This window comes from Onychomys torridus, chromosome 12 (genome assembly GCF_903995425.1).
Source record: "Onychomys torridus chromosome 12, mOncTor1.1, whole genome shotgun sequence".
Classification (NCBI taxonomy): domain Eukaryota; kingdom Metazoa; phylum Chordata; class Mammalia; order Rodentia; family Cricetidae; genus Onychomys; species Onychomys torridus.
The window spans coordinates 74,907,704-74,935,154 of record NC_050454.1 but is presented as its reverse complement, the minus strand read 5'-3'; the positions used below and the strand labels follow the sequence as shown (position 1 = coordinate 74,935,154).

Below are 27,451 nucleotides of genomic sequence, written 5' to 3'. Positions count from 1 at the left end.
GGAATGTACAAGCCATTTATGATGAGCATACAATATCCCTATGCTGTACAGCAGCTCTAAAGGCTTGGGAAAAAATTCCAGAACCTGGAAAAGCAACTGAGGTATACACAAAGATATTTCAGTGACTGCATGAACCCTTCACTGATTTTTTACAAAGGCTGAACACAGCTATAACAAAAGCTATGTCAGATAAAGAATTAAGAAAAGTATTAACTGAGTCCTTGGCATACAACAATGCTAATGCAGAATGCAAAAGAATACTTACACCATTAAAGATCAGATCAGCTCCTTTGGAAGAATGGATTCAGTATACTAATGGTGTTGAGTCTCTTAACTACAGTAATGAGGCTTGGATAGGAGAGACAAATCCCAGAGGTGAAAGAAGGCCCTATGGTACCAAATGTTTTAAATGTGGTACACCAGGTCATATAAGTAAAAACTGTACATGGGGTAATCCTAGAAGTAATACTCCTTCTAGGAATAGCCTAATCAGGAGACCTCAACAACCTCCTGGATTATGTAGAAGATGTGGCAAAGGCCGACATTGGACCAGTGAGTGCAGATCAAAATAGATATACGAGGCAACCCTTTACTGGCAGAAAACGCCTCAGGGGACCTCTTGCAGGCCCCCAAATCAAATGTGGTAAGAACATTCCCAGCCACTGTGGAAGAAATTCCTCTCCAGGACAACTGAATAAACCAATGCCTAATGCAAAAACCAATACTGCAATGGATGAAAAAACAACTCTGATAGATGAATCACAGTTTACAAAGAACACAATAAAACAAATATTTTAGCAGACTTCCATAAATGAACAAAGACCAAAGCTTAGAATTAGAATTAATGGCTTGGTTCTGGAGGGCCTGGTAGACACAGGTGCAGATGTGACTGTAATTACACCAAAATCATGGCTTCCGAATTGGCCTCTTCAAGAAGTAGATGTCCAACTTTTAGGAATTGGCACCCTATCTCAGATAAAACAGAGTTCGAGATGGGTTGAATGCATAGGGCCAGAAGGACAGAGAAGAAGGCTGAAGCCATATGTAGCAAATGTAGCAGTAAATCTATGGGGCCGAGATCTGCTACAACAGTGGAATATTCAGATTAAAATTCCTACACTCTCAGAAAAGGAATATAGGCCAATGCATGTTTCTAGGAATAATATCATAACATGCTGTAAAAAACAGTCACCAACCATTCAGGCTGTACACAAACAGAGCACAACTGCTGTTGAACTCTCAGAAGTACCAAATGCCTTACCTTTAAAATGGCTAACTAATAAACCTATCTGGGTTGGACAGTGGCCTTTGACAAAAGAGAAGCTACAAGTTTTAGAACAGCTGGTTCAAGAGCAGTTAAATGCTCAACATATTGAAGAATCTACCAGCCCTTGGAATCCTCTTGTATTTGTTATTTTAAAAAAAAGTCTGGTAATTGGAGAATGCTGACAGATCTGAGAGCTATTAATAAAGTAATTTGGCCTATGGGCTCCCTACAGACTTGGATGCCCTTGCCTTCTCTACTACCCAAATAATGGCCTATAATAGTTATTGACTTAAAAGACTGTTTCTTTACCACACCCTTACAAGAAAATAATAGAGAAAAATTTGCCTTCACAGTTCCTAATTATAACAATTCACAGCCAGTCAAGAGATATCAATGGAAGGTTCTCCCACAGGGAATGTTAAACAGCCCTACCTTATGCTAATACTTTGTGCAAAAACCAATGGAGATAATTCGTGTAAAGTTTCCACAATCCATAATTTATCACTATATGGATGATATCCTATTAGCTGATCCAAAGTTAGACACATTAGAAAGCATGTGTGAAGAAGTAAAAGAAGTTTTGCCTCACTGGGGACTGCAAATTGCTCCTGAAAAAAATACAAAGAGGAGACTCTATTAATTACTTAGGATATAAGATGAAGCTACAAAAAAATTAGACCCCAAAAGGTACAACTGAGGAGAGATCGATGGAAGACTCTTAATGATTTTCAAAAGTTGTTAGGAAGCATTTCCAACTTATTGGGTATCACGGGAATACCCAAAGATGGAATACAAAATTTGGTTAATACTCTAGAAGGGGACAAAGAATTAAATAGTCCAAGAGAATTATCAGCTGAAGCTGAGAAGTAATTAGCTCTAGTATAAAAGACAATTTGAGAAGCACATGTGGATCATGTGGATCCAGAACTTAAATGCATTCTTGTCATATTCCCCTCCAGAATTCCCCCCACAGGTATTTTGATGCATAGGGAAGATATTATATTGGAATGGATATTCCTACTACATAAACCAAATAAGAAATTAAAACTTATATAGAAAAGATCTCTGATTTGATTCAAAAAGGTAAGTTAAGACTTCTCCAGTTGACAGGAATGGACCCAGCAGAAATTGTAGTACCTTTAACTAATGAGGAAATTTCATCTCTATGGAAAGATAATGAATACTGGCAGAGAGCCTGCAGTAACTTTTTGGGAGAGATTAACAACCATTATCCCAAAAGCAAGAGAATAGAATTCATAAAGAAGACTGAATGGGTCCTTCCTCACATTTTATGACACAAGCCAATTTCTAGAATCCTCACATTCTATACGGATGCAAATAAATCAGGGAAAGCAGGATACAAATCAGGAGACTTAAGTAAAGTGGTACAAAGTCCATTCAGCTCTGTACAAAAGGCAGAACTGTATGTCATTCTTATGGTACTGATGGACTTCACAGAACACCTCAATATAGTCACTGACTCTCAATATGCAGAGAGAGATGTTTTACTTATTGAAACTGCTGAATTTATTCCTGATAATACAGAATTAACTTTATCATTCAAACAATTGCAGGAAATCATCAGAAAAAGGGAACATCCTATATATATATAACACATATCAGATCCCATACAGGTCTGCCAGGACGTCTAGCACAAGGTAATGATGAGATTGATCAGTTACTAATAGGTAATGTGCTAGAAGCCTCAGAATTTCATAAGAAACACCATGTAAATAGCAAAGGTTTGAAAAGGATTTCTCCATTACTTGGCAACAAGCTAAGGATATTGTGAAAAAATGTCCTACTTGTTCCTTCTATAACCAAACTCCATTACCTGCAGGGAGCAATCCAAAAGGTATACAAAGAAATGAAATCTAGCAGATGGATGTGTTTATTTTGCAGAATTTGGAAGATTAAAGTATGTACACTATACTATTGACACCTATTCAGGATTTCAGTGGGCAACTCCTATGAGTTCTGAAAAGGCTGATTCTGTGATTACATACCTATTAGAAGTTATGGCCATCATGGGAATACCTGTACAAATTAAGACAGACAATGCCCCAGCATATGTCTCCAATAAAATGAGACAGTTCTTTGCTTATTACAATACAAAGCATGTTACAGGTATACCACACAATCCCACAGGCCAAGCAGTCATAGAAAGATCCAATGGAACTTTAAAGGATATGCAAAATAAACAGAAACAGGTAACAATGACTCCTAGAAATAGATTGCATAGTGCTTTATTAACGTTGAATTTTCTCAGCGCCCCTTCTCCCTAAGGTTTCATATTTCTCAGGGTTATGGATGATGGTTCTAGGGTTGGGGGTGGAAGAAACTGTTAAATTCAGTACTCTCCTTAATGAAAGAAAATATGTCTCAGAAAAAAGGGAAAAGAAGAAATGGAATGGATAGGTGTAAGATATTATGGTAGACTATCATATACATTAGTAAACAAATTTAGTACAATAGCAGCCTTAGATAATTGGCATTATAATTTGCACTGTTATGAATTCTTATATGTTGATACAAATATAAACTTTTTATATTCCTATTTAAGATAATTTGTATATTGATACAAATACAGAACTATGTTTGTTATAATGTACACATAATTTTACTCTTATTTGAAATATTTGTATATTGATACAAATGTAAATTTATATATGTCATACTGTATGTATGTTCTACTTCTGTTTTAGATATTCTGTATACTGATATATATTTAGGATTATTATCATGTTGTATATTGCACTATACATTCCTACCTCTGTTAAAGATGTTTTGTGTATTGTCACAATTTTAAAGTCATTGTCCTTTTACTGTACATTTGCTTACAAACTGTTTGCCTTGTTTACATGAAGCCTTAGTCCTTAGGTTGTTTAGGTAGATAAGACTTATAGATTTATTGTCACCTATGCTTGTCATCTCTATAATTATGTTAGTTAGGTTAACCAGATTTATAAATACATAGGTCGGATGGATAGGTAATCTTCAAACACTTCATGGACCTAGAGAATATGGCATTTAAATAACTTAGAATTCTGTTGACGTGAGAGACAATTGCTCCTGGCAGCACCAATTTGATCCCAAGAGAATGTTGAGCTTCTAAGAAATTTCCACTTGGAACTTTGTCTTCTTGGCACAAAATGGCCTACTGGGCAAAGAACTGCCCTTGCCTCAACTGCTGACAGTACGAATGCTGTCCTTTCTGGACAAGCAGGACACAAGGAAAGCGACCACTGTACTTTGCCAAGACAAGGTAAGATGATATTTCAGAATTCCTGCTTCTGAAAATGGTCTGTCAGATATCTAGGCCTGTAGCCAATTTGAATGCACCAACGATGTTGAGAAATATTAGATGACTGTCCAGGCTGCCAGCTGTCTCTGTCTACTCCCTTTTGGAATGATCTTTGTAACAATCCACCTACCCACGGTCTAGACTTCCCTGGATTTTAGTATGTGTTTTTTGCTTGATATTGTTTGGATTTATTGTAATTCAACTTATCTAGGTCAATATCCCTCATTACTCCTGAACAATATTTGATAACCATTTCTTTGTATATAGTCTTGTGTTAGGTTAGAACCTTCTTATTTAGAGAAAAGGGGGAGATGTAGTGGGTAGCCATTCCATCCTTGGCCTGGAAGTTCTAACCCCCATTGAGGCATTGGTAATGGTCATGCCCACAAGGCGGGGCTGAAGGAGGACGCTGAAGACACAGGATCCAGAGGAGAGGCTTCTCTTGGTTCCAGGACCCTGGACGCTGGAGGTAGACTGAGCAGAGTTCTCCAGATAACACCACCAGACTGCGCCATAGCTTTCCCAGACCCTGTTACCTATCCCTTCATTTGTAAGTTACCCCACAAAATAAACTTCCCTTTTAACTACGTGGAGTGGCCTTAATAATTTTACGAATAAGTGTGACCTTATCTCCCTGTTCATGACACAAAACACTTAGTCCCTCTCCCTACTACTGGAAGTGGGCAGCAGATTCAGATTGCCCCAGCTTACTTTGTAATGAACTAGCTGTTTTTATTTTTTTATTTTATCATTTTATATGAATGGGGGTTTGGCTTGCATGAATGTCTGTGCACAATGTGCATACTGTGCCTCCAGAGGTCAGAGAAGCCTCAGATCCCATGGGTTATAGATGTTTATAAGTCACCTTGTGGGTGCTGTGGATCAAAACTAGGTCCTCTGAAAGAATAGCGAGTGTCCCTGACCACTGAGCAATCATTCCAGCTCATCAGAATATTTTTAATTAAAAGAAAACTTATCTCATTAAACAAGACTGTAAATACAGTCTGAGTTTTGTGCCAAGCGCCACAGTTTAACCCTTGATTCTGTGAAGTTTCTGTCACCTCCAGGACCTGCTGCTCTCACAGCAGTTGGTGCCTCCCTTTCTGCCCTCTCTCCAACCCTGCAGCCTCTGCTCTGCTCTGTCTACACCATGTATGTATTCTGGGTGTTTCTTATATAGAATCACATACTACAGGCCACCATGACTGTCCTGCTGGTTTTCACTCAGCATCCTGTCATCAAGGCTCACCAGCCTTGTACCTTGTATCTGTACTCCTGTCCCTTTCTTGGGTTAAAATACTTCACTGAGTGATGCTGAGAGCGGAATTGCTTCCCTGATAATGCTTGTGCTATGTTCCTAACCACCCAGAACCTCAGGAGGGGACTACTTGCAGATGAGGTTTTTAATAGAAATTACTAAGTAGAAAGGAGTCTCTTAGGGTGATCTCTAATCCACTGTGTCTTGTGTTCTTACAGGGGCTGACAAGGACACATAAATATTCAGAGTGAAGGACTTGTGAAGACATGGGGAGAAGAAGCCAGGTTCAGGGTAAGAGGACTTGTATGTTTGACTATTTCCTCATAGTTGAGGAAATAGACATCTTTCAGCTCCCCCAGGAATGGAAGTGGGCATCTTGTGTTTGCCTCTCTGAGGGCTCAGTGCTGTAACCCACAGCAACTGTACCATTTCACATTCCCCAGCAGTGACCAGGGCTTCCTTTTCCCTGCCTCTTCTCCAGCACCTGCCAGTGTCTGTCGTTCTTATTCTAACTTCCCTAGGGTCTGGGACAGGAATTATCCCTGTGTTTTCATTTGCATTTCTGATGGCCACAGGCCATGCATCCTTTGAGTGTTTTATTAGTCATTTGTATATCTTCTTTTTGGAAAAACATCTTTATAGTGTTTTGCACATTTTCTAATTGGATCCAGTTTTTGTACCTTGGATTTGTATAGCTGCTTCATATTTTGGTCTCTAAGCCCTCCTCTTCTATCAGATATAATGGACAGGCACTTGTGAAGTTTTGAAATAGAACAGTGACTCTTCCCTGGAGTTAGGACATACTTGAGGGCCTATACTGTCAGCTTCATCTATCTTGTTTAGTACAGCAGAATGTGGGCACTGTGGGGACATGGGGGGTTCACATCCTTTAAATAAGTGTATCATAAGGGTCTCTACAAATGCCCATTGCTACCCACCTGACCACCTACATGTACCTGCAATAGACAGAACACTCCACTTTGTACATCTGTCCTGCACAGCCAAGGGAAGCTGTTTGTTAAAACCTCTGGTTGGTTTAAGTCAATTCAATGTTTTCATCAAGCCATTCAGGGAAGGCAAAATCCCCTCCACTATGGTATCTTTCTCAGCACAGATGTGATCAAAGAACTGATTTCTTGTACGTTCTCCCTGCTTCAGATTTTGAAGATATGAAAATGGGGGGGGGGGTGTTGCCTGCACTTCTATTATCTCCTCACTGACATAATGAAACATATTATGATGCCCCAGGATTATGTCCCTGGACAGGCAGCAGTTTCCTCCAAGATTAAAACTTTCCATTTTGGAGGGATGCTCCTGAAGGCACAGGAAGATAGAAAGGAGATGAAAACAACTACATCCTCCTGGGAAGCTCCTTAAACTCAGGAAGTCAACAACTCAGTGACTCCAGAAAATCCCTGAAACTGACTAGATTCACCAAGCCTTCATGCCAAGTGTACATAAACAATAGGGACTTCTGAGACTCACTCTCACATAATCCAAGATGCCAGGGATAAGTAGAGACCAATCAGGCTGCCTGGAAAAGGCTCAGATCTATTGAACTACACAGAACTAACTCTCCAACCTCCTAAGCTGCTTGTAGTCTGTGCCCCGTGCTCCAGATTTCATGAGCCATCGCCCATCCTGGAGTGGGCTTTGAGATTACAGCTGTGTTTGAGTCATTTCTATGTCTGTAAGTAACTCTTCACCCATATTCCTGGAAATCAACCCAAGAAAACTCATTAGTTCAACAAGTTGGACTTTGCTAGCACCTTTACCTTGCTTTGTTGACAGTTCCCTATCTGGTGTCTTACTGAAGTTTGTAATTGAACTTCATTCCTAGTATACTGGCACTGAAAGGTTGGCATTTAAGAAGTTAGTAGGACATGATAGCTCCATCCTCACAGAGGGTGTGTGTTTCCTCATAACAGAGGCCAGAGAAAAGTGGCTCTCATCCTCCACACATGAGGACCAGGATAGATGGTGTCATCTTGACAGCAGAGATGGAGACCTGACCAGTCACCTCATCTTCTGGTGTCTTGACCTGGGACCTTCTAGGAACCAGAACAGTGAGTGATGGTCTCCTATTGTCTATAACAATGGAGTGTAGGGTTGTTAAGGATGGCAACCCAGATTGGACAAGATGCTCACCGTTTTGGAAATTTTTTTCAATCTCCTTACTCCACAATAAGAACTCATGTCGGATCCTGTTGAACAGGCGACATTCTCCCTCCTTCACATTTTCCTCCCCTTGTACTATGGCAGTGATGTCCTGGTTAAAAGTGTTGATTTTCTGTCAAGAAGGAAAACATCAGTATCAGCAGAGGTCTTTCAAGCATGGGTTCAAAGTTGTAAAAGGAAATGTGTGCCCTCAAGGTGGGTGAACCAGCTCCTCCTCATGGGCCCAACAGAACAGTTTTGAGGGGGAAATTTGCTGCAGAAAATACCTCCCTTCTTCCTCTTCTTTGGGATTCTTAGGGAGAACTCTTCTGTCAGTGTGGGTAAAATGAAAATGCCCCCCACAAGGTCCACCCTGCTCTCAACCATAGTCTCTGTCCTGACACCTTTTTTAACACTAAATGGATAGGATGCATTTTCATCAGCCTTGGAGGCATGAGATCTGAAGAGTACCAGAAAGAGATTCCTGTGTAGATAGTGATGCAGTCATCATGCCCAAAACTATGGACAATGCTCACTTCAATCAGGAAGAATGTTTTCTCATTGTCATCCTCTGGTATGTCTGCACCATACTTCTGCAGCTCCTCACTTGCAGTCTGGTGACACTTCATTATTTGATTTTCTAACAAAGGCAGAGATTTCTGAAATGGAAAGAGGTGAATGGGACATAGAAATATAGACTGGGAATGCAAACGAGGCCCCAAGCCTGCTTTACAGAATCACCATGACACATGGGAAGCATTCTGAAGTCCTGATATTATTTCTCTGGTGCAGAGCAGCACTGGAGAAGCATCCCTTTATACACATTTGCCCATACCTGCATCTAGTATGCAACCCTGTCCACTGCTCATGGCTGCTTCCTAAAAGAGCCTCTGAGAGGTACCTACTTCTGTATCTGGGACAGATGAACTCTCTTCAGGGAAATGTCTCTAAGCACCTTCTAGTAGCTTCTGAAACAGGGGAAGTTATAACAATATAAGACTCATAAAACTTTGTGTTGTTCAACAGGGACTATTGCTTCAAAGGAAGGATCCTATAACTTTGCTGTCCCCACGAATCTCAAGGCACAGAACTCAGCAAGAATAGGCCTGATCTATCAGCATCAAGGAGGCCCATTGAGGGTCATACAAGATCATGGTGCCCTGCAGATACCCTGATCTCCACTTATATCCTGGAGCTGCAGGAATACCTTGAACACAGGACGAGCCAGGGAAAGATCACTGCTGAGTATCTTTCTACAGCCAGTTCTCAAGCAAGTCTACACACTAAATCTACACTGCTGAGTATAATCAATACCCCAGATCACTAAGGTGATTTGAGACACCAGGTCAGAGAAAAGTGAACATGGCTTCTATCTGCAGAACCTGTTTGAATTCAAGCTCTTGAGATCAGCTCTAGAATGAGGGGCTGACAGCCCTGCTACCAGAACCTGAGGGTGAAAGCAGCAACAACCAGCAAAATCCTTCTAATGCTGGTGTTGCAAATTCCCAAAACCACATGTCTGAGCAAAGAGATCTTGACCAGTTTACGTGCCCAGGTCCCAGCCAATCCCATTTCAGCTTTATGAAGACACAGCCACCCAGGCTTACACAGATGTGTGAGATGAGCTCTGAGGTCAGTCTCTCTGCCAAAAGAGGCACTGTGGCCTTCCCATCCTCCAGAAGAACACTGAGGGAACAAGAGAGAGGACCTCATTAAACTTGGCCAGAACACAAGTCTGCATCCTGTTGTTGGGAGGCCTGGAACAGTCTGGGTACTTTCAATGAATGGGTACCTTGAGATTGGTACTCATGGAGTACTCAGAGATGATTTTGTAGAAGAATACAGGGGAACCAGGTAGGTTAGTTCTACAATGGCCTGCAATGATCCTCCTCAGTGTTTTAGTAACCACAATAAAACCTATTCTTCACAAAACATATGTAAACAACCACTAATATGTTATCATAGCACAATATGTCATTCCACGTGTGGTACATATGTACACACTATCTATATATAACAAATGCAAGTATATAACACATCCTTCCATATTTGATGTGAGTAAACACACTTACATGTATAATATATTCAAGTAAACATACCTGTCTAAATAGGCTATACATATCAGTACATACACACACATATATAATACACAAGAAAACACAAAATACATATAGATTCAGGTCTTTATACAAAGGCATTGACATGTATTTGCATATGTGTGACACTCTCTGGTCCAAGAAACGATTTTAGCCATGGACTCTTAAAGCCATAAAGCCACACTATTCTTATGCTGCCAATATCTGTGTTCAGACAATATACTGTTATGTCTTAGGATACAAGTCATTGGGTGTTAGAATTATTCTTGCCTGTGAGTGACAGCTTACTCTTATTGGGGCTCCAATTTCTACACTGGTCAGTTTATTTAAACAAACAAAATGTGATAGAATAGAAACAATGGAAAGTTTGTTTTGTTTTGTTTTGTTTTGTTTTGAGCCAGAGTCTCTTTACATAGACCACACCATTTTGGAACACACTATGTAAACTAGGCTGGCTTTCAGCTCATAAAGATCCACCTACCTCTGCCTCCCAAGTAGTGGGATTAAAGGCATGCACACAAGGAAACTTTTAAAGCCAGAAGAGCCGGAGAGATGCATTCCAAGTTCTGAAAGTTCATAACTGTTAAACAAGACTATTATATCCAGCAAAGCTATCTATTAAAATTGATATAAAAATAAAAACTTCCATAATAAAGACAGATATAGAGAATTTATGACTCCTAATTCAGCTTTACAGTGGACCCTGGAAGAAATACAGGGCTCTGAAGAAAGGATAAATGTAGCTAAGAAGTCACAGGGAATAAATAGGCAATACTACAAGAGTCTATCAAAAGAGGTCAAAGTTTACCACAAAATAAATGACAAAGCCAAGAGTGGTAGTGCAGGGATCTCCTGTGAATTGGGGGCCAGCCTGGTCTACATAGTGGATTCTAGGACAGCCAGAACTACATGGTGAAACCCTGTCTCCAAATACAAAATCAAAAACAAACAAAACAAAACAAAGAGCAGTGACAGGAATTAGCATATATCTGTCAATAATAACTCTGAATATTAAGTCCCCAATAAAGAGAGACTGGCAGATGGGATCTGAAAATAGAACCTATCTTTTTGCTGCCTCCAGAAAATACAGCTTACTATCAGTGATAGATGTGACCTCAGGGTAAGGGTGCAAAAACAAATGAATCTAGGATACAAGAAGGTTAGATATTCTAATTTCTGATAATGTGACTTCAACACAAAACTGTCAAAAGAGATAAGTGGGGATACTTTATTCTTACCAAGAGGTAAGCAATCTTACACATATAGATGCTAAACACAGAACAAACCATTTCATTTTAAAATGCTGTTAAATGTGAAATCACAGATTGACTAACACACACACATAGGGTTTGACTTCAATACCCAACTCATACCAGTAGTTGTGGGACAACATCTGAGCAGAGAAACATAGCTGATAAATGATGTCAGAAATCAAATGGAGTTGGCCTAGTGATGCATGCCTTTAATTCCACACAGAGGAAGGCAGAACTCAGTGAGTTTGAGGACAGCTTGCTATACATAGTGAGTTCCAGGACAGGCAGAGATTAGTAGAGAGACATTTTTTTCAAACAAACAGACAGGCAGAGACAGGCAGGCAGACAAAAAGGAAAAGAAAAAAGAAATCAAGTGGACCTAACAGACATTTATAGAACATTCTACCTACACACTAAAGAATACACATACACATACACATACACATACACATACACATACACATACACATATACACATACACATACACATACACGTATTCTTCTCAGCAGACCATGGAGCTTTCTCCAAAATGCATCACCCATTAGAACATAAATCAAGTCTCAACAGACACAGGACAATTTAAATAACATCCTGCATTCTATCTGACCACAACAGAATTAAGCAATATATCAGTAGCAAAAAAACCTATAGACAGTTCACAGACTTAAGGACACCAAAGAGCACACTACTGAATGGTGATTGTCATTAGGAAGAAATATGGAAATTAAAAAGTTTCAAGAATTTTATGTGTTTCTGCAGCATATGCTGTCAATCCCAGAATTTGGGATGAGAAGACAGATGGAATTCTGATTTCTAGGCCAGTCTGGTCTACAAAGTTTCATAACATCCTGGGATACAGAGAGAAACCCAGTCTCAAAAAACAGAACGAAAGAGAGAACGAGAGAGAGAGAGAGAGAGAGAGAGAGAGAGAGAGAGAGAGAGAGAGAGAGAGAGAAAGCTAGGGGAGAGATTGCAATAGATCCAAGTGGAGTGAGCATAGACACTCAGAAGGACAGACTTCAAAGACCTCTGTTCCATGAAACTGAAAAGACATGGATGAAATCTTAAATACATACAGCATAACAAAATTAAATCAAGATGAAACAAACAGTTTAGATAGATCCATGACAAGGAAAGAGTTCCCAACAGTAATAAAAACTCTTCCAAAGTATGACGGCCCAGGACCAGATTGATACACTGTAGCATTCTACCAGACTTTAAAGAAATTCACACCAGCACTGCTCTAATTTTCCTGAAATAGAAAATGAAAGACAGCTTCCAAACTCTCTCTATGAAGCCAGTATTACCTGATAACAAAACCAGATAAAGACAAAACAAACAAAAATTATAGACCAATCTCCCTTGTGAAGAAATAGGCACATTTTTTTCATTAAATACTGGCAAACAAAACTTATATGCATACAAACAATGTTATTCATCACAACCAAGTTGGTGTCATTTCAAAGATGTAGGGATGGGTCTACCTATGTAAATCAATTCATGCTATCATCACACAATGTATTCATGGATAAATCACATCATCATCTAATTGGACACAGAAAAAGCCTTTGACAAAATCCAGTGTTTCTTCATGACGGAAAGCATGGGGAAGTTAGGGATGGAGGGAACTTGCCTCAACCTAATAACAGCTATACACAAAAAAAACCTATAGTCAAGAGCATACTAAATGGAAAGAAATCAAAGAGTTCTCACTAAGATGAGGACAGCATTTTCAAAGAGAATGCTCTTGTAGTAGGGAGTCCTAAATGTCTTGGTGGGATTTAAACTATCATTAGCAAGTTTGTTTGGAAGCTCAGATATCATCTCTTATTTGAATTGCTGTCTGACATTTGTTTTGCTGTAATGTGTTGAGCAAGAGGATGGTTTAGATTTCTTCAGGTACTGAGCAGTTGTTAATGTCATGGACTGCTAAAGTGACACCTTGTATGGCTGAGTGATGTTTTTATGATATGTCAAAGGCATGGTGGGTTTCTGGGTCTCCTACTTTTCCTCTGGTCTCTTCTACTTGTGTACTTCCTGTGCTACTTGATTGTGGTACTTTGTGAAGACCCCTCCTCATTTTTTTAAACTACTTATTACTCTTTAAGGACTACTAAGTGCATTTCCTTTCTTTCAGGAAAGATTTTTTTGTTTGTTTCTTTGTTTTTCAAGACAGGGTTTCTCTGTATAGTTTTGGTGCCTGTCCTAGACCTTGACTGGTAGACCAGGTTGGCCTTGAGCTCACAGAGATCCACCTGGCTCTGCCACCCAAGTGCTGGGATTAAAGGATTGTGCCACCACTGACTGGCCTTTCAGGATAAATTTACAGTTCTTGCAAAGGTGCATTCATCCTCAGGCTGTTACACAAACACCACTCAGGTCAGGTCTGTTCTTGACCAGCAATTTTCACTGCATGGCACAGTATGGCAGAGGTACCTGAAGTGAGAGTGCTCCTTGAAGAAGGCTTGCTCCTTCTCAAGGGCATCAGTTAGGCTCAGTTTTTCCTGGATGTCCTGCTGACCCCTGCACTTGACTATCATGTAGCCCTTCTTCAGATGGTACACCAGGTTCCGCACCACATCAACAACCTTGTCTTCAGTGCCTCTGTCCACAAGATCGGGCTTGGTCAAGATCCCTGCAGGACAGACACTGAAATCAGAGGACTCATGCTACCCCAAGATAGCAGGAATTGTAGCTCTCACTGGCCATCAGGATCCTATCTTTGGCTGTAGGAGACAGAATTTATGCAAGGTGGATTCTGCCCACAGTGACAAGTGTAGGTGGTCTTGTGAAAACAACAAAGTCCCTTGATCAGCTGCAGGCTCCTTCCTAGCACCTCTCCATGGCCACCACCCGGAGAGACAACAACTGTTCATCCTCAAACTCTGTGGACCTTACCATGGCTCCTATGACAGTGAGTCTCAGCAAATACGATTTCCTCCCCATGCTTGCCCAACTCTGATTCCTCATGCCTTTCCTACTGCGGAGATAAGATGAAGGGGTCACTTCCTCTCATATCAGTGGGATCCTGGGTGTGAACTGAGCTTGGTCCATCTGGATACAGGAGTTGTGTCCCCACTAGCACACCCACACCCTGTGGTCTCCTACCTATGGTCCTGTCCCCTTCAGGGTCCACCTCCTGAGCCATGCTCAGTGCCTCCGTGGTGGCAATGTCCACATTACTGGGGACCACCACCAGGTTGATGGTCTCCTGTTTTTGGATGTATGTCTTGATGAGTCTCTTGATCTGTAAGAAATGAAATGGTAACTCCTAGTTATGGAGAGAGGATCAAGAGAGCAATGGTTGTGACCATCCACTTGCTTAGGGCCTTGGCTTCTATGGACTGCATCCCTCTGTAGTGAATCCTCATCATCCAGTCTCATTCCCACCTCCTCAAGGTCCCTCTTATATACTACAGTCATACTCTAGTGCCCCTTGCATCCCAGTGTAGGTTAGAGTGGAGACTAGAGTTTCACCTGGCGTCCGATGTCTGCGGGCTGATTGCCTACAGCCACCCTGGTGATCCCAGGTAGATCAATCAAGGTCAGGTCTGGGACATTTGGGGAGCTGACATCCAGGCTAATGAGCTTATCACTGATCCCTAGTCCTTCCCCAGCAATGAAGTTCTGACCTGGAGAGGAGGAAAAAGAAAGTGAGATCAAGCTTGGTGGGGTTGGATGGGGAGACTAGAAGGCAGATGGAGGGAATCTTTTTCCTGGGAATTCTGGGAAAGCATGCCTTGGCTATGCAGTCACCGCAGGGGTTCCTGTATAGAACCTTGGGTTGGTCCCTAACTAGTCATATTTTGAGCTTATACACACGTTGGGAGGTGAAACCAGGCTAGAGGAAGTAGGTCACTGGGGAGCAGGTTCTTATGTCTTATTTCTGGTCCTTTCCTGTGGTACTCTGCTTTCTCTTTGTCACCACTTGTTCCTGTCACAAAAATGTTCCTTCCAGGATCATAGGAAAAGGTGATCATAGACAAAAACCCTCAGAATCCAGGAGATAAAGTATGTCCTCCTGTAAGGCATTCTGCCAGTACTGTGCCACAGCCACCCAAAGGAATGCAAAGCCTCTTCTGTCCTGGGGTCCAGGTGGCAGCAGGTTTGAAGGGGTTTCCTTTTCTGTGCAGGAACAAGGTCCTGACAGAATAACTCAAGACTTCTCTGACTCCAGGCAGTGGTGACAGGCAGTCAGAGGATACGGGACAATAGGACACCAACCTTTGTTGATGGCATCTTCCACCTGTGAGGGATCAGAGAGCTCAAATTCAAAGTCATCATAGGTGACCTTGCCTCTCCACTCTTCTCCCAGCTCCAGCTTCTTCAGTTTCAGCACCAGAGGGCATCTGGTAACGATACCTAGGAGATGAGGTCCGTGTTAGCCCAGTGCTCTGGTGAGCACAGTGTCTTACAGGGCCTTAGACTAACGCTCTTACACAAACTCGTCTGCAGAGACTCTGGAAATAGAAACATCTGGCCTCACTCTCTTGCTGCCTCTCCAGTATGACCCCAGGCCTATATTCTTGGAATAGGAACCCAGGTCATGTTTATCCATTTGGGGTAAAAGCCACCAACTACTTCAGGCTGATTCCTCCTAGTGTGGGACCCTCAGCTCTGTGGGTACCCTGGTGGAACCTTTAATGTACCAGATATCTCCTACTAGCTTCCATGCATCCCAGTCACCATCCCTCAGTGTACTTCATCATGCCCCCTCTTATCCAAGGCACTTCACTGGGTCCCTGGAACACATTGGCTCTGACCTCTTCCTGAGCACTCAATGACCACATCAGTCATGGAGCTTAAGCAGCAGCACTAACCTGGACACTTGTCTCTTCTCCAAAGATAATGACCACCACAAAGAAAGGAACTAGGGACCTGACACACTTAGTCATGGCATCTGCAAGCTGCAGGTGTCAAGTGACTCTTGAAATGGACAATGGACAGTGCAATGGACTAAAGCTGTCCCCACCCCCAGCACATGGGCTCAGCCCCAGCACCTACAGTGACTGTTGGATACAGAGCTGAAAGGAGGTAACTTAGGCTGAAGGAAGGCTTGAGAAGCTGCATGGGTGGAGCCCTAACCACTGAGACTGGGGCCCTTGTGAGAGCAGGAAGAACCTGCAGGCCTGCTCAGGGGAAAGGCTGCCCACAGTCAAGGAGAAAGACCACTTGACCTTCATTCTGCTGTGTGCCCAAACTGGGAGGGATCTGTTTCTATCTTGAGCCCCAGGTCCACAGCCTAGCAAGGCAATAAGCATGAACTCTCACCACTGCCTCTGGGGAGGGCCACTCCTGACAGGGCTTCCAGCACAGAGCTCTTCCCTGAGCTCTGGTCCCCAATGACTGCAATGGCAGGCAGGGCCAGGTCCTGCTCCACACCCAGGGCCCGCAGGGAGTCGATGAGGTCAATGCAGGGCCGCACCTTCTCCTCATACTGCCTGCAGAGGTTGTTCAGGGACTCCTAGATGAGGGCAAAGCAAGAGTGAGTTCATGGAATTGCTCCTGCAAAGACTGTTGAGTTCAAGGATAATGTGTATGTTGTTAGAATCCCCAAGAGTGAGAAATGGGCAGAAATGTATTTGAAGAAACAAAAATCATTGATTCTTCTGTGTTGATGATGAAAAAGACAGGATCCATGTTGTTGTGGATTGCTTTCTCCCAGGGTCTATGGATGATTCTAACAACCAGCTAATGATCTATTCTGAGGGATATTAAGTGAATCTAAGTACACTGAGCTCTTTAGTCCATTCACTTTATTCTTCTTAATTCCATCTACACAGCTTCTTCTCTGTCCTCATACCTAGCTCCTCTCAGTCCCCTTTTCTTTCAGTCCCTTCTGCTGTTCTCTCATATCTATCTAGTTCTCTCCATCTTCATTCTCATCTTTGTTCTTCTAAATCAGTTCCTTTCCATGCTGTTGTTGGAATTGGTATATAAACACAAGCAGTAATTCTTTAACAGTGCAATTCCAGGCTTGAATTTTTAGGGTCTCAGAGAGAGGTGATAAGGAACCACACATAAAGCAATTTGTCAGCTTCCATTACCAACCCAAAGGGGGAAGTGACTAAAGGGGAGTTCTCTACCAATGTCAACTAAAGGCCAAGATCAATTAGGGAATTCTAAAAAGTAATTTAAGTGCTTAAAATATAATGTAGAAATGTCTAGATAGATGTTAGGGATCTATAAATGGCAATAAGACACTAGAAAAATATGACTGTCCTTATTTTCTAAAGCACCACTTTTCCCCCTGCTCTTCCCAGCTGCATCCCTGGAAGGGCAAGGGACATATATATGCTCAGTTGCTAAGCAATCTATGCCAGAGCTTGTAGCATTTGGTTAGTAACAGCCCTTTTGCTTGGAGTAATTGCTGAGGAAAAAATCTAGGAATAGCACCTGGCTGAGGAAGATTAAAATTCAATTTGCAGAAGAAATGAAGCTTTGCACCTATCATCTGCCTGGCTTTGCCAGAAATCTCCTTTGGTCAGTGGGAAGTAACTCTTAACTCAGTAACTAGCAAGTGGCTAAATCATCATCCCAGAAATGTGAGCAGTAAAGCTCCTAAATTAGGGTCTTGTGTAAATAACCTGGGATGAAGGTAAAGAGTTAAGGATTTAATTGTTAATGGTCATATCTGTAATTGAGATGAGTTAATTTTTATCTATGTGCAGCTTGTCCTTGGATAAAAAGGTATCTTTGTTGAAATACTTTTGTCTGGAGAATGGCCCTGGCTAGATGTAAGCTAATGAAGAATAAACACATCTGGGAAAAGTTATCCAATTACCCCAGAATTATAGGGGAAGTTTTGCCTATAAGATTGAGATGCAGTCATGAGATTACATGTACACATAACATGGACATGCATGGTAAATGAGGAGAATCAGAGCTGTTATTGCACAAGAAGTTTACGACAAGAAAAGCCAATTCACTCAAAAGGCAGTAATTCCATAATGCCATACGCGATGGTTTCCTCTAACAGAACCCTTAGTTCTGATGGGTTAACCTTCTGGACTCTAGTTGTCACTTGCTGTATACCCACACAGTCTTTTGATACCAAAGCTCTCAATAAATATGCATGGCCCAAGGACCTAAGGTGCTGCATACTCCTGATTATCAGAGCTGGACCTGCAAAGGTGACCACAGGTTCACTGTAGCCAGAGAAGAGAAGTGACATGGGTTTCTAAGGAGGAAGTAAAGCCATTCAATTTCCCTTGTTCACAGTTTTTATAGGGCCATGGCAAAAACTGGACAAAGGCTGAAGTAATCTCTGTGGAGATTGAACATTAATTCTCTGGACCGTTATGGGCTGAGCCAATGGCAGGCCAAACACTCTATGCATGTCCTCTGGCCCAATCAAGAAGATGATCATTCACTGTTTACACAATGCCTGCCTAGTTAGAAGTAGTTGAAGCCCCATTCTATCCATTTCTGACTCCAGCATTGATCCTGACAATCCCCTAGCTATTGGTTGCTCCAACAATGTTATTACCAGCCTCTCTCTCTCTCTCTGTCTCTCTCTGTCTCTCTCTCTCTCTCTCTCTCTCTGTCTCTCTCTCTCTCTCTCTCTCAACACACACACACACACACACACACACACACACACACACACACACACCTTACAGGTGTCTACAGTTGTGTTTATTCTTTTCACATTGGTCAACTTGCAGCTTTACTACATCAGAGAACTCTATCACTGCTATGAAGATGCTACTGCAGTCTTTCTTGGTCACCTCACATTTAACTTTTCTGTGGGGCAGTCAGAGATGGTCTCCTAAGTTCAAACTTCTTGCAAGAAGCCATCCTTATGTACAATTTAATCTGCTACAGTTGGCCTCATTAGAAGCCAGAATACAAGAAAGTAAATCATGCCCTACATATATATGTTCTCAAGGGCTTCCTGTGAGCCTGCTGGCCTGTGTCACTGGAGCCCTGCTCCTTCTCCTATCAGTTTGCCATGTTTACCTCATAGCTAACTCCAAGCCCTCCCACTAATATTCCACAATCTTTAGACACCATCCTTTTAATCCTTGATCTGTCTTTTCACCACAGCCTCTGTTTTCACTGTGACATGTGTGGGAAGCTTACACTCATCACCCTGGTCCATTTTCCCCTTACTACTTGCTGCCTCTTTACCACCTTCCTGCCTCCTTAATGACACCATAGCCCAAAGGTTGACATCAGTCAACAAACTGCAGGTGCAGGATACACAAAGGAAATGACATCAGGGCCCATTTGAATCAAATGATTCAAAACTAGTTATAAGCAGGAGGCATTAGAAGTAGTCAGAATATGACACCTTACATTCAGAGGGACAAACACAAGCTTGACAGCCAATTTCTTACCAGAAAGAATGGAAGTATGAAGACAGTGGTGTGGCACTTGATAAAACATCTTAACAACTTGTTTATATCTCCACTATGAAAAATGTTTATATTGTTGACAAAAATGCCATGAACCTAGATTTCTATACCCAGGAAAAATATCTTTTGAAATGAGGGTAAGTTTGAAGCTACATCACCATGGAGAACTGGCAGTGAACACTGGATGCCTGGGAATTAGTATATCTTTGTCCAGCAATGTGGCCTTTACCTCACAAGCTGCAAGAAACCATGAAATTTATTTATTTTTTTATCTATCTATCTATCTATCTATCTATCTACTTTTTTTAATTTCTGCTTTTTAAGAAGTGTTAATTAAATTACAGCTCCATTAGAAAGGAAGATAAGAGTCTAGCTTAGTGGTAAGTGTTAGCTAGGTCTGTGAGCACTTTGCCAATATCTTTCCCATCCTTACAGTTAAAAAAAAAAATCATACAAGTGCTGTTTTATCACTGGATCTCATAATTTAAGTGGAAAACTAAGACTTGGAGAATTAGTTAAGCTCACCCTTGCTGAAATGTGACAGTTTAGGAGTCAGATAACCTGTGTTCTACTCTGAAATTCCCCTGTGCTGTTCTCATGAAAATCAGGAGATGTTTAGGGGTTGGTCGAAAATTGATATTAGTCATAGTCAAACCCTTTCTAAAAGAAGAAAGGGAGATATGATATAGAAATGTTTTATACAAAAATGATAGGATGAGAGATAGATTATTGAATCTACTCTAAAAAATATAGAAATGATGGGATGAAAGGGTAGATTATTGATAATCTGAAAAAAAAGAGGACATAGATATAATAAGATGAAAGGTAGATTATTAAATCTATTCTGACAAAAGATATAGAAATGATGGACAAAGGGCAGATTATTGAATCTACTCTGAAAATAAAAAAGAGAGAATATGGATATGATAAGATAAAAAGGAAGATTATTAAATCTACTTTTAAAAAGCAAGTACTAGTTTTAAGTATTTTACATTGGATTGGATTTTTGTATATTGTATACAAATTTTGTATATTGATACAAATTTGAGATTATTTTTGTTAGAGCACAGTGTACATACATTCCTACTCTCGTTTAAGGTATTATACCTGTAAGCTCATTTACCAATGCAATGCACTTTTCTAGTCCATGAAAGTTATTACCAACTATTTAGGGCAATAAAGAAATACGGGTTAGTAGTTAGTCATTACAATCTAACTTGTAATCATATTAGGTATGTTTTCAAGGTCAAACAGAGATCTACAGAATATGGCATTTAAGATGTTTTAATAACAGATTCTTTTTTTTATGTCAATGAGACATATCTGCTCCTGGCAGCACCAATCTACTTCATAGAAGATGAGGGACCTTGAAGAAACTCCTTATGGAGTTTACTTTCTTTGTGGAAAAAGCCACTGGGTAAGAAAATGTCGTTGCTTCAACTGTTGACAGTATGCTCTCCAAAATGGACAAGGATGACACAAAAGAAAGGACTGCTGAACCTTGCCAAGACAAGGTAGGAAAGTGCTTCAGAAAACTCTGCTTCACAGGTGAGTCTGGTACATATGCTAGGCTTGTAGCCTAAGATGAATGCCCCAACTTTTCAGAGAAACCTTGGATGACTGTCTACCAGCTGTTTCTGTCATTTCTCACATTTTTTTGGAAGTCACTTGTTTGTACTGCCTGCTTACTCAGTTAATATTACTTCCTTCTTGGGTCTCTGAGGGAGTTGAAGATTAGATAGTTATAGTTACAGTTATAGTTATACTTTTCCTTGTTAACAAATTCAGAAAAGAAACTCACTAAAGAGGTGTAAAGCGCATAAGTTGAAAGACATCAAAAGATAGTTTGCAGTTGGTAATACAAGTTAGGATAGAAAGTGAATTAGGTACAACGTTTTGGACCCACCAAAATAGGATAGCTGATGGAGCATTTTCTCTGAATTTGTCAAATATTAATGAACTAGACATTGTTCATGTAATTCTTGACTGTATACATTGCATATACTTACTGTACTCATTGTATATAGTTTTACATTAGTTATACCATTCTTTGACTATTTTAGACAAAAAAGGGGGAATGTGGTGATATATTGTATACCTTAATAAAGCTTGCCTGAGGATCAGAGGACAGAGCTAGTCACTAGATTAGACATAGAGGTTAGGCAATGGTGGCATACACCTTTAATCCTAGAACTCAGGAGGCAGAGATTCATCTGGATCTCTGAGTTCAAGACTACCCTGGACCACACACGCCTTTAATCCCAGGAGGTGATGGCTGGGCGAAAAAGGTATATAAGGCATAAGGAGACAGGAACTAGAGGCTTTTTCAGGCTGAGGAGTCCTAGAGGTAAGATGTGGCTGTGGCTTGCTCTGCTTCTCTGATCTTTCAGCTTTTACTCCAATATCTGGCTCAAGGGTTTTTTTTTTAATTATTATTATTATAAGACCAATTTGATTTTGAACAACAGATCTATGTTTTGGAACATCATGAATGTAACCTTGTTTACAAAATTCTGTATAAATAAAGAAGCACTCTGGCTGCTAGTCAGTCAGGCTGCAAGATTCACCCAACCATCATGCCTGGCTCACTCCTTCCCCTGACAATTCTTGACTACCTCTGCAGAGACCTTTCCACTGCCAGGGAAAAGAAAAAATAACAGGTGTTTTCCTCTAAAAGCAGAATATTAAATATAAATGGCATCAATTCTACTTCAACAGGCAAAATGGCTCTAAAATCGAACTACAAAGTGGGAGAGTGGAAGGCTCTTGTCCTGATAGTGATAAAGTTGTAGCTAGAGGGTATGTACCTCACAGAATGGGACAGGGCATTAGTGGAATACAACATCCAACACCAGGTCATCTGGGGCTTTGTTGCTAACAACAACAATACTCCTAGGAGGTGCAAGAGTCTCACCTGTTCCTCCAACAGAGCACACTTGTTTAATTGGATGCCTCTAGCCCTAGGTCTCTTCTCATACCTGAGGGTACAGAGGAGGCTGTGCTGCTACTCTGGGCCTGAAAGCACCAAAATCAGAAACTCAGTCCCTATCTGCCTAGAAATTGTGCTGAGGGACCATAGATAGCCTGTCACCTGGACAGAAAGGGCCAACTGCTCCCAAAGCATGTGAGTGTGAGAGTATATAAGTTTAGTTTTGATACATGCCCCAAAGATCTCCTGGTGAAGGTATGGCCCCCAGCTGTTCTTGAAATGTGGTGGGACTAGAAGAATTGGAGACTTCTGGGAGGGTACAGATTATTGGTAGAATGACCTTGAAATGAACTTGGACCCCAGCCCTTCCTCTACCTCTTATTTTTCCCAGTCATTAGACATCAGCTTTGTTCCACCAGACTATGCATAACAGGCAATGGGACATAGTGGGCATGGGATGCAATTTCTCAAGCTGTGAGTCAGACAAACTTTCCTCCTTCTAAATTGATTCTTTCAGGAACTTGGTCACAGCAATGAAGAGATGACTGATGCACTGGGTTGAGTTCTTTCTTCCCCTCACTTTGAGGGTTATATCCTTTCAAGAAGGAAGCACAGAGATTTAGGGAGACAGAGAGACAGTGGTCCTTCTCATTGCCTGTGACCTTTGACATTGTTATTAATACTAAATTTAAAGTGTTGATCTTAACTTAAACAATGGAGAGAACCTGAAACAGGCAGCCAGGCTGCCCAATGCCTCAAAATGGGAGTGAGAACACAGTTCTGTATACCAGAAAGAGCTGCTCTGCTTCTCTCAACAGGCACACTGAAGATCCCACTGTGGCAATATAAAACCCACTGCTGAAGGGAGGAAGACCCTCCAAGGTTAGACAGCTGACTGGGTCAGACTGAGACTATGCTGACAGGCTTACGTACAGAGAGCACATTTGTTTACCAGGAAAACTGGATTACAGCTCTATGAAAACAGACTCCAAGTGCCTCCTCCCAGGAGATAGTGTCTCAGTGAGTCCTAACATTGTAGCTGAAGACTAAGCCATGGTATGGGCAGGGGACAGGAGAGCACTGACCAGGGCTCCGTGAGACCCTAATGATACCATCTTTCCCAGAACAAGATGACATCCCATGAAGAACCAAGGAGGGTCATTGGTCTCAACTTGGCCCAAGCAAATTGAACAGTAGACCCGTATCAACATCCTGCCCCAGGAAGGTCAAGGAAGCCACCATCTGCAGGGGATGTGACATAAAGCAGCAGCCCTCAGATGGACATGGGTCATACCTGGTTTTTCTCTCCTAGGTCAGTCTCTCCATTGGGCAATGGGTCACTGGGTGAGGTTAAGGAAGCAGAGCTTCTGATTTCTTCTGTACTAAGAACCATCTTTGAATTCTTCTTCCTGTTGGGTATTCTGTTGGAAATGACGATTATAAATTATAAAGGTTTTGAAGCCAATTTTCCAGACATTAGCTAAGATTGACACACACCAGAGACAACAGTATTTCAACTTCCATTCCTTCCCTACCCACCTCAGGGGTCTATGCTTCCCATCACGTCACCCCATCATCTCTACTTCTGAAGGCAGGTGTTTGTTTCTGTTGTGGGAGGGGAATCACGAAAGGGGAATAATTGTAAATGCACTCATGAAGGTTGTTAATCAAAAGACCTCACCTTACAAGAGGCTCCAGAAAGAATACCCTTTACTCTCAGACTGACTGACCCTCATCTACTGGTCCATGGCTGTCTTGGCTAGTCTCACTGCACAATCAAGGGATATCACTGGTCCCCAGGCTTGTGTCCCATGACCAAAGACTCCTAGTGACCAGTCAACACAGGATACAGGGAGTCCGTTCCTTTTCTGGTATCTAAGCTCTATGTTCTGTCTGAAAATCACAAGCATGTGCAATTCTCCTGATCACCTTTGAAACTTGATGGATTTCAGGAGTGGAGCATCCTCAAGAGTCACACCCTCCTCTGTTCATTCAGTGCCCTGGGCAGCCAGCTGCACTGTCAACCTGAGGTGAGTGCGTCTACCCATCTAGATCTTGGTCCAATCAAGCACAAGCTGGTCCCAGCACCAGATCAACCCTAATTTGCAGAGGAGCTGCAGGACACCCTGCTTCCTCTGTCCCCACATCCTAACTCTTTCACACGACAGATCCCATTGCACAAGACCATCAGGGCAGCTCCATCACATTTCATGCAGGCTCCTGCCTCACCTGAAATTCAGGGTCAGGTCCACACAAGTAACCAAGTGTGGGGGGCTCTAAGCATTCCTATCCAGGCATACCTATGCCCATTTGTGCTGTCCTTAGGGTGGTTGGCTACACTTCCACTCTACAGTAGGCAGTGGGTATTTGCCAATGGCCTCATGTGTTATATACCATTTATTATGGACAAAGATAACAAAAGCAGGGCTCTCCTGGGTTTCTGTCCTGTTAGAAAAGCATGCTGAGGAGTGTTGGAAACAGGAGCAGCATGGGAATAGGATTCAGCCCTTTCACTGTTAGAACCCCTAACCACCAGCTATCCTGCCTGTCCAGGAGTAGGAGCCTTCTCAGGCCTGTCTGGGTGTTACAGAGAGCTGCAGAGAGACTCAAGAGCCCTTTCTTCTCCCAGGTTCCTGCCCTCCATGTCCCTCTGCAATTGAGCCTTTGAAATGGAAGGTCTGTGGGACACCCTGCACTCTGAGCAGAGAGAGGTAGGGCTTCAGACCACCCAGGAAATCTCTCTGGGGACTAGGTAGACACTGGCTATCTACATTTCTCTACACAGATCCTAGGTCAGCCCTTCCTTCCAGCAGGGTCCCCAAAGAAGCCTCCTGCCTGCATTTCAAAGCAGGCCCCTAGGTCTCCAGGCATCCTCCCACAGCTAACAAGAGACCTCTATCTGCTTCCCCATGGGCTCCTAGCCCATGCAGCAGGGGATCTGAAACCTTTTTTCTAGCCCTTAGCCCAAGACTCCAGATATCCCCGGACACCACCCTCTCCTGCTGCCTCCAGACAGACATATTGGGATTTGTGGGGATGTTTCAGACTGCTGCCTGAAGTCAGCAGCTGGGTGGGGCCCGGTGTCTAGCACAGTAGCCCTGCCTGTGCTGTCGCTGATTGTCTTATTTTAAAAGCACTGAGAATGGAAGCACATGAATTATGAACCAAAGGCTGTGGAGCCCCCAGCTGGAGCAGGCCCTCTGGATAAGTGAGACAATTGAATAGCTTGAACTGTTTGGGAGGCACCCAGGCTGTGGGACCCCGACCTGTCCTTAGTGCATGAGCTGGCTGTTTGGAACCTTGGGGCTTACACAGGGACTCTTTGCTCAGCCTGGAAGGAGGGGACTGGACCTGCCTGTACTGAATCCACCAGGTTTAAATGAATCCCCAGGGGAGTCTTGACCCTGGAGGAGATGGGAAAGGAGGGGAGGGGATAGGGATAAGGTGGGGGTGAGAGCGGGAGGGGGAGGAGAGGGGGAACCCATGGCTGATGTGTAAAATTAAAACACAAATATAATAATAAAAATTACACATGAAAAAAAATTTAAAAAAAAAAAGCACTGAGAAGTGATCTACAACATCCCCCAATATCTACAAGGAACCCAGAGTCATCCTTAGCCCTGCACAGAATCCTGTGCTGTACTCACCACTATGACTCACTGCTCAGCAATACAGTGTGCAGTTCCCAGGGCTCAGACCTCTTTAAACAGTGCTGGCTCCTCCCCTTCCAAGGGAGAATCGAAACTTAGTGAAAAATTGCCAGAACTTCCTACACTACCCACCCCCACTATACACAAACTGAGCTCAGAAACGAAACTCTCCCTCATGGGCTTTTGGCTGGATCCTAAATTCTGGAAATTGCATATTTTGGACTCAACCCACCAAGACCTTCTCTGTGGACACCAGCTCCGATGGCTGCCTGCTGTCCCTCAGGACCAGCCCATTACTGTAAGGCACCTTTTCCCTAGGCCATTGCAGCTGCACCAGAAAGAGGCAGAGATAAACCATCCTAGCATTCTCTAGGAACCCTGCCAGCCCTTCTGGAAAACATCTGACAGCAGGTCCTAAGGGGAAAGCACGCTGCTACTGCCTGACTGGTGAGGCTGACAGATGCTGGTCTTCATGGAGAAAGGGGGCAGGCCATGATCCCTGCTGCACCTTTCCCCTGTATTCAAAGCAGAGCCCTGCTCCACAGAGAACTCCCTCAGCTGAGGGAAGTAAGTGCCTCTGCTCCTCAGAAACCAGAGACTTGATGTGCAGCCCTTTCCTGGAGCTGCCTGCCCCAGGAACTGGCAGGACAGACACCAGGCTCCTTCTGTGCTTCTTAAGGAGCAGAGCCCTGTCCCAGGGTCTTGACTTCTGTTTCCAGGCTGAGGGTAGGGTCTGCGCCCAGCACCTACTCCATGCTGGTGGGGCTTGTAGGTGGGATCAAGCAGTTCCTGGTGTACACCGATTCTGTGGCTCTAGAATGCACAGCGATGGGAACAGCAGATTCAGTGACCTCATTAGATGTCAGCCTGTGCTCAGCTTTGTTTGCACCCTTCCTTCGTATTCCCTCCCTCTTACTGTCTCCAGTCTCTCTTTCCTCCTCCTCCTCCTCCTCCTCCTCCTCCTCCTCCTCCTCCTCCTCCTCCTCCTCCTGCCCCTCCCTGTTCCATTTCTCAGTCAGCTCAGACTTAGTTTCAGTTTCATTTCTTTGTATATGGAAAATTAACTCAGTCTGTGCAGAGAAACAGATACAGGGCTCAGGTCCAGGAGAAAGCTGGAGGGAATCTGGTGAGTGGGAGGAGCCTCAGGGAGGAGACAATGCCTGGAGGAGGGGCAGC

The 27,451-nt window shown here is 42.5% G+C and overlaps 1 protein-coding gene across 3 annotated transcripts in view; it reads right to left on the bottom strand.

The window, feature by feature from the left end:
- Positions 1–27,166, bottom strand: part of LOC118594195 (interferon-induced GTP-binding protein Mx2) — a 35,237-nt gene extending 8,071 nt beyond the window's left edge. Inside the window, exons 1-11 of one of the 3 annotated variants that reach the window (XM_036204042.1) lie at positions 27,026–27,166; positions 26,273–26,349; positions 23,920–24,046; positions 16,608–16,800; positions 15,561–15,698; positions 14,814–14,968; positions 14,445–14,583; positions 13,773–13,971; positions 9,594–9,672; positions 8,523–8,645; positions 7,978–8,119 (exon numbers count right to left, since the gene is read on the bottom strand). In XM_036204042.1, coding sequence (XP_036059935.1) covers positions 7,978–8,119; positions 8,523–8,645; positions 9,594–9,672; positions 13,773–13,971; positions 14,445–14,583; positions 14,814–14,968; positions 15,561–15,698; positions 16,608–16,800; positions 23,920–24,018 — 1,267 coding nt within the window. In that variant the 5' untranslated portion in view covers positions 24,019–24,046; positions 26,273–26,349; positions 27,026–27,166. Of the gene's footprint in view, positions 1–7,977; positions 8,120–8,522; positions 8,646–9,593; positions 9,673–13,772; positions 13,972–14,444; positions 14,584–14,813; positions 14,969–15,560; positions 15,699–16,607; positions 16,801–23,919; positions 24,047–24,164; positions 24,185–26,272; positions 26,393–27,025 lie in introns of those variants that run through there. The other 2 variants (XM_036204043.1, XM_036204044.1) reach the window with 2 other exon arrangements.
- Between the last annotated feature and the right edge of the window lie 285 nt (positions 27,167–27,451).